Source organism: Microtus oregoni, unplaced genomic scaffold, assembly GCF_018167655.1.
Source record: "Microtus oregoni isolate MIOR12 unplaced genomic scaffold, Mior012 000004F_ref0000308, whole genome shotgun sequence".
Lineage (NCBI taxonomy): Eukaryota > Metazoa > Chordata > Mammalia > Rodentia > Cricetidae > Microtus > Microtus oregoni.
Genome location: NW_024543063.1, coordinates 45234838 through 45242487, shown reverse-complemented (window position 1 = coordinate 45242487; position 7650 = coordinate 45234838). Strand labels below are relative to the sequence as shown.

At 43.6% G+C, this 7650-nt stretch overlaps 1 protein-coding gene and 1 pseudogene across 2 annotated transcripts in view; both read left to right on the top strand.

Moving 5' to 3' along the window:
* Positions 1–2695: 2695 nt before the first annotated feature.
* Positions 2696–7650, top strand: part of Rfwd3 (ring finger and WD repeat domain 3) — a 31265-nt gene continuing 26310 nt past the window's right edge. For both annotated transcript variants that reach the window (XM_041650444.1, XM_041650443.1), the window contains exons 1-2: positions 2696–2822; positions 5082–5547. In XM_041650444.1, the coding sequence (XP_041506378.1) occupies positions 5084–5547 (464 nt within the window). In that variant the 5' untranslated portion in view covers positions 2696–2822; positions 5082–5083. The remainder of the gene's footprint in view (positions 2823–5081; positions 5548–7650) is intronic.
* Positions 6257–6629, top strand: LOC121447274 (annotated as a pseudogene).

The window sequence follows — 7650 nt, the reverse complement described above, 5'->3', positions numbered from 1 at the left end:
CTGGTCTACAGAGATAGTTCCAGGACAGCTAGGGCTGTTACATAGAGAAACCCTGTCTCAAAAAACAAGACAAAACAAAACAAAACTTTCAGTCATCACTGGAAGGTGGTGGTGCACACCTTCAATCCCAGCCCTTAGGAGGTAGAGGCAGGAGGATCTTTGTGAGTTCCAAGCCAGTCTAGTTTGGCTGGTCTACAGAGTGAGTTCTGTTCTTCTGTCCTTCTACAGAGGACAGCCAAGGCTACACGGAGAAAACATATCTGGAAAAACACACACAGCCAGGCGGTGGTGGCACATGCCTTTAATCCCAGCACTCGGGAGGCAGAGGCAGGCAGATCTCTGGGAGTTCGAGGCCAGCCTGGTCTACAAGAGCTAGCTCCAGGACAGGCTCCAAAGCTACAGAGAAACCCTGTCTCGAAAAACAAAACAAAACAAAAAAAATAGAAAAACACAAAACAAAACAAAAAAGTTTAATCATCTTCAGCTACATAGTAAAAATGAGGTCCCACAATGACCAGGATCAGGACAGCTAAGAACAGCATACCTCGGAGCTGGTAATTTAGAGACCCAGGCTGTTTGTTTCTACCGCTTAGAGCAATAAGTGTAAACTTCAGCCCTAGGCCCATAGAAACTGCAGCATCTGGTGAATGTGCTAATCAGATCAGAAGCCATTAGCTTCCCTCCTGACTGTTTACATAGGTTGTTGCCTGGTTACCAGGTGTCCTCTGTGCAGGCTGGGAGAAAAGGTGTGCACCACCACTATCCAGCTTGATGGGGTTTTAAAAAGGATTTATTTTCATTATTTCTATTTATGTGTAGGGGTGTGTGTGTGTGTCTGCATGTGGGCACATACATGACACCGTAGTTTCCTTCAGAGATCATCAGAGGTATCAGATCCCCTGGAGCTGGAATTACAAACAGGAGATGTCTTACATAGATGCTGGAAAACAAAGTGAAGAGAAGCAAGAGGTCTTAGCCACTGCCTTAGGGTTTCTATTGCTGCAAAGAGACACTGTGACCATGGAAACTCTTACAAAGGAAAACACTGAATGGGCTGTCTTACAGCTTCAGATGTTTAGTCCATTGTCATCATGGTGGGACAAGGAAACATGCAAGCAGACATGGTACTGAAGCTGAGAGTCCTACCTCTTTATCTGCAGGCGACAGGAAGTGGTGTGAGACACTGGGCGTGGCTTGATCTTATAGGAGACCACAAAGTCCACTTCCACAGTGACACAGTTCCTCAAACAAATTCATTCTAGTCCAACAAAAGTCTTACCTCCTAATAATGCTACTCTCTATGAGCTGATGGGGACCAATTACATTCAAACTACCACAATCACTAAGTAATCTCTCCAGTCTCTTGTTTTTGTTTTTTAGGACAGGTTCTTACTCTGTAGCCCAGACTGTCCTGAAACTCACTACTACCCAGGCTTATTCTAGTTGATCCTACTGTTTTAGTTTCCTGAATGCCAGGATGATAGGGGTGCACTAACACAAAACACCACGGCACATAAAATATAAATAAATAAAAGTTGGTACTGACCTTGGTAACAAGTTTAGAGAAGAAAATATACAAAGTATCTATTATTTATATTGTCCTCTACCAATTTTACTAAAAATTGGCTGCTGAATTAATAAACTAAAAATGCGGCAATGTAATCTGTGCCTGAAGTTTTGATTTTAAAAACATAGCTGGGTGGTGGTGGCGCCCGCCTTTAATCCCAGCACTCAGGAGGCAGAGGCAAACGGATATCTCCAGCCTGGTCTATAGAGCTATTACAATTTCAGAAACATCTTTGAAGAATCTTATGTGATGACTTATACTTCCAAGAAATTTTATTGGAGTAATTTAAAGTTGAAGAAACTGTACAAATTCTTTTTTTTTTTTTTTGTCCATTGAAGACAAGCTGCCCAACCCTGTATGAGAAAAAAATGAACTGAGTTGTCTCGTGGCTCTTACGGACTCCAGAATTCTGGGGACAACATTATCAATGATATCATTGATAAACTACTATATTATTTAATGAAGTCTTAGAGAAAAGCAGAGGACGTCACTTTTTAAAAATAATATTGATTATGTACACGGTGTTGGCATCAGCTCTCATATAGATGGCTGTGAGCAGCCGTGTAGTTGCTGGGAATTGAACTCAGGACCTCTGGAAGAACAGTCAGTGCTCTTAATCTCTGAGTCATCCTTCCAGCCCGAGGAAGGAGGGGCTGGAGAGATACCCACATGGCAGCTTTCAGCTGTCTGTAACTCCAGTTCCAGAAGATCTGATACCCTCACACAGAGCATCCGTGCAGGCAAAACACCAATGAATGCTCGTAAAATAAAAATAAATTATAGAAAAGGAGGAGGAGGAGAGGAATAAGAAAAGAAGAAAAACGGATGAGGAACTCTCTTCCTCGGGTCTTCTTCCGGCTAGACGTTTCAAATAAATGCAAAACAGCTGAGGAAAAAAAAAAGAAAGAAAATGCTCATGCTCTACCGTACAGGGGCGGGGCGCGAGATGACGGACATGGATTTCTACCAATTATAGGAGCATTTTTTCGCACGAGGTTCTCGCCAAGCTAGTATCAAGAGCTGGCCAATGAGAGAGCCACTAGTTCAGCCAACGCCGACCAATGGAAGAAGAAGAAATAGTATTGGTCGCCGCCTTCGGGGACTGACCAATAGGAGCTCGCTGAACCTTGGCTCGAACGGGGCGCTCGAGGAGTCCGAAGAGTTGTTTGGCGCCGGCGGGCGCCGAGTTTTGCGCGGCAACGACAGCAGAAGTCGCAATCGGTCAGAGCGTCCGACCTGGTTCCTGTAGTTTAAGGTGAGGCAGGTACCTGCGTCTCCTTAGCCCGGGGCCTCTGGGTGCGGATCATCTTCCCTTGGCCTGTGTCTGGTCGCGGGGCCTAGTCCGGTTGGCTGAAGGCGGGTTGCGCACTCTGCGGTGTCCTTCGACCAGGGCTGGGGACCTCGGACTTTCTTCCTTGCGTCTCGAGGAATGTGGGGGGTCTGGGGCGAGAAAGGCGGAGACGACGAGCTCTCCGGAAGGAACTGAAGCGGGGTTCCGCTTGCGCGTTTGGGGGCCCCATGCGGCATAGTTCTCCAGGTGCCTCCGGTGCGCTCGAGCGCCAGGTTCTCTTTGGCCCTTGTCTCTCGCTGTGTTACAGAACTGCAATTTTACCAGGCCAACCGAGCTGTGACGTGTGTATTCTCGTTATCTCGTGGCTGCGGGTGAGCAGACTTGGACAGACAAGTTAGGAAACTTTAGGTTTTCCAGAAACTAAAAGGGGGAGCCTGGATCAGACTGAATCCCCACCGACTCCAGACGCCCTGTTTATTGGGGGTCGTCGCCCCCGCCTTCTGGTTCTGAAGCTTCCTTGTAAGATGGCAGATGTGAAGTTCACCTTTTGAGGGCCGCTGACATTTCGTGGCCATCACGCTAGCGTTTTTTGTTTTTTGTTTGTTTTGTGTGTGTGTGTGTGTGTTGTGACGTGCTGAGGGTAAAGAAGAGGCGGCGGGCAAGTGGTTTTGTTTCAGACAAAATCCTGGGTTCGTGCATAGGATTTGGGAATGGTTGTGTTTATTGCTTTCTTCCTACGCGATTAAGTTAGCTAACTTAATTGTAAACTTTAAATAGCCGCCTGTAAAAAGTGGTCTTCGGAGGGGACTCTCGTGTGTCCCTCGAGTCTGCCTCTATTGGTCCGATCCTGTCTTTTGTTTGCATAAGTCTGAAGTAATGTCTCTAGAATGCATCTATACCTAGCTTAGGCTTGCTTGTTTGTGATGTCTCCCTCTGGAGCCCGGACTGCCCTCAAATTTGAGACTATCTTCTCTAAGGACGGAATTATTGTTAGGACACTAAGCAACGGCAGGGTAAGTCTACTGCGGTTTTAGTAGTGTATAGGTCCTGGCATGTTCTTAGTTGTTGTAGTTTTGGTTTATCATTTGTTGGAGTTTTTTCCTTGAGAGGATACAGCACCAACTATGAAATCGATGCTGTGTGGAATTCTCCGCTGTTACCTTCCATTTGAAATCAGAACAATGGTTGCTCTCTGCATGAGATGGGAGGATTTCGTTTTAAAATATAGAACCATGCTGAAAATTAGAATAAAAAATTCTGTGCATTCATTACTCAGATCTAATAGGTCTTGGACTGTGTTTTTTAATTAATTAAATTTACATAGATGTATGGTTTTGCGAAGTAGTTCAGGTTTCTGAGACCTACTTTGTAGTTCAGGCTAGCCCAGCTCACTATTCTCCTGCCTCTGCCTTCACCCTGTCGGTGCTAGGATTACAGATATATCACCAAGCCCAGCAAATTTAGCTTTGATGTATTTACATATGTGCCAAGGTTAATCCAAATACCTTTGTATACTAGGCTAGTACTGAGCTTCAGTCCCCAGTCTCACTTTCCCTTTTTCTCAAAGAAATTTAAATTTTATCTTACAAATGTAAAAATGTCTTCTGTGGCTTAGCTGAGAGTGGATGGTGGGTAGAGCTAAGTGGTAGAGCCGTACGCTTAGTGTGTACAGGGGCCTGTATTCAGTCCCAGTACCACATGTACCAAAAAATGGCATTTCTCTATATCCTTTGTCACTTTTGATGTTATGAAAGATTAATATTACCTGTTAGGTATAACATTTTGTTTGTTTTGATAAATGTCTTTATGTTGGTTGAGACAAAATTGCAGGGTTTCTGGGAGATTTCTTTTTTAATACAATATTAAGCCTCCTTATTATGGGTCTTTATATTTTGGGACATATATACTACACACACACACACACACACATATACTATGATTATAGGAAAATGATTGTAAATGGTTTGGTTAGCTCTGGTCTGGTCTTGTAGCCCAGATGGCCTTGAATTCATGGTGATCCTCAGGCTCTAGAGTTGGTTGTCAAAACATTTCTTACTTCATTAATTTTAAAGGTTTTTCTAATTTGCTGATTTGCTAAAAAGAATCTTAAGCAGAAATTCTAAAAGACTGCTTATATCAACTGCATAATTGTTGGGTTTTTTTTTTTTTAGTTTTTTTTTTAACCTATTTTACTAATATGTTTTACAAATGCTTTATCTCTAGTGATGGCTCAGGAGGCAATGAACTGTGATCTTCAAGTACCATTAGATGGTACTACAGGACAGGCTGCTCCAACTGACGTTACCAGCCAAGGGGCACCCCTCCTCCCGCCTGCCCCAGCTGAAGTGGTCAGCAGCCAAGGAGGACTGCCCCTCTTACAGCCTGTGCCACCAGCATCCATTGATTTGACAGAGGATGCCCAGCTCTCAGAAGGCAATGTGGAGGCAGTCACTCCAGGAACTTCAGAAGCGCGTAGACGGGGATCTGGTGCTAACGAGAGTATCCGAGCTGCGACGGCAGTTTCGATGAACAACTTCATTAGTGGGCTGCAGAGACTCCATAACATGCTGGAGCTCCTGAGACCGCCGCCACCTTCAAACCACAGCGTGGGGCCAGTGCGAGTGAGGAGAAGAACAGGATCTGTTTTAAGGGCCAGAAGTGGAGGGTCTCAGAGGCCAGATGGTGCCAGGTAAAATATAAGTTAAATGATTGATGCCACTTTATGAATTGTGAAACTCAGATTCTAGACACACCCTCAGTGCTAACTCTTCAGAATCCCCACTTCCTGGTAGATTGGATGAAATTAGTGCTCGCCTTGTTTACTTCTTTTAATATTGAGGGGATGGTTGCAGTTATGTGCTTTGAAATCTAAAGGCAGGTTTGTCAGCAATAATATTTATTGAAGGTGGCCCCTTTTGTTTATTATTTCTTTGGTATGTATACAGTGTTTTGCCTGTGTATATGTCTGCACACCAGAAGAGGGCACCAGATCTAATTATAGATGGTTGTGAACTCAGGAGCTCTGGAAGAACAGCCAATCCTCTTAACCTCTGAGTCATCCCTTCACCACCACCTCCCCTTTTATTTATTAATTAAAATGTTTTCAAATATGTATGGAGCGTGTGCATACTGAGGTGTGCATGGTTATTAAGACAGGGTCTCAGTTGAACCCAGGACTCTCCCATGTGGTTTAGCTAACTAGCTTGCTCTGGGAATCTTGTCTCCGTGAGTTACAAGGGCCCTCCTACATTTACACATGTTCTGGGTATTTGAACTCTGATGCCTGTGCTTGAATGGCAGGTGATTTACCTGCTGAGCCATCTCCCCAACTGTGGTGTGCTCCCCCCTTTTAAGATTTATTTATTTTTGCTTTCTGTGCCGATATCGCACCCGCCAACATGGTGAACGTTCCTAAGACCCGCCGTACATTCTGCAAGAAATGTGGCAAACACCAACCCCACAAAGTGACCCAGTACAAGAAGGGCAAAGATTCTTGGTATGCCCAGGGAAAGCGGCGTTATGACAGGAAACAGTGGCTATGGTGGGCAGACTAAGCCTATTTTCCTCAAAAAGGCAAAAACTACAAAGAAGATTGTGCTGAGACTGGAATGTGTGGAGCCCAACTGCAGATCTAAGAGGATGCTGGCTATTAAGAGATGCAAGCATTTTGAACTGGGTGGTGATAAGAAGAGAAAGGGCCAAGTGATCCAGTTCTAAGCTGACCTTGTTATGAAGACAATAAAATCATGAGCTTTCACTCAAAAAAAAAAAGATTTATTTATTTTTAAATTCTGGGTATTGTAGTGCATATTTTTTTTAAATATTTATTTACTTATTTATTTATTATGTGTACAATATTCTGTCTGTGTGTGCCTGCAGGCCAGAAGAGGGCACCAGACCTCATTACAGATGGTTGTGAGCCACCATGTGGTTGCTGGGAATTGAACTCAGGACCTTTGGAAGAGCAGGCAATGCTCTTAACCTCTGAGCCATCTCTCCAGCCCTGTAGTGCATATTTTAATCACAGCCTTTGGCAAGCAGATCTCTGAGCTTGAAGCTAGCATGGTCTATATAGACCCTGTCTCAAAAAACAAACAAACAAAATTAATTAATTATAGGAGGTGGATTGTAGAATGCTCTGGGGTGATCTTTCTGTACACTGTAAATATGTATTCCTCTCATTGGTTAATAATAAAAACTCTTTGGCCAATAGACAGCCAGAATAAGGTTAGGTGAGACAAACAACTCAAATGAAGAGGGGTGAAGTCAAGAGAGATACAGGCCAGCTGCCCAAGAGACAACACGCCAGCAGACTGATAAAAGCCATGGCCATGTGGCAATGCATAGATAATAGAAATGGATTAATTTAAATGTAAGAGCTAGTTAGTAATAAGCCTGAACTATAGGCCAAGCATTTTATAATTAATATTAAGCCTCTGACTGATTATTTAGAAGTGATTGCAGTGCGGGATGGGACAGAGAAACCTCCATTTACAAAATAGGAGTTGAAAGATGTGTCAGCCAAGCCATTTGACTGGTACTGACATCCATGTAACCTGCTCTGCAAAGTGAGTAAACCTCAAAGGCCAAGGCTCTGTAGTTCACTGCAAGGAACATGGATTCTGTAACAAGATGAATACAATACTAAAACATTTTCCTGAAACTGTATTTTAAGCAAATTCTACACTAAATATGTGTAACTGAATTCCCCTGGACTGGTTTCTTTCTTCTGAACTATATTTGTGTTCTTTGTTTTAAGGTAGGGGTTTTTTCTTTTGTCCTTTTTACATGT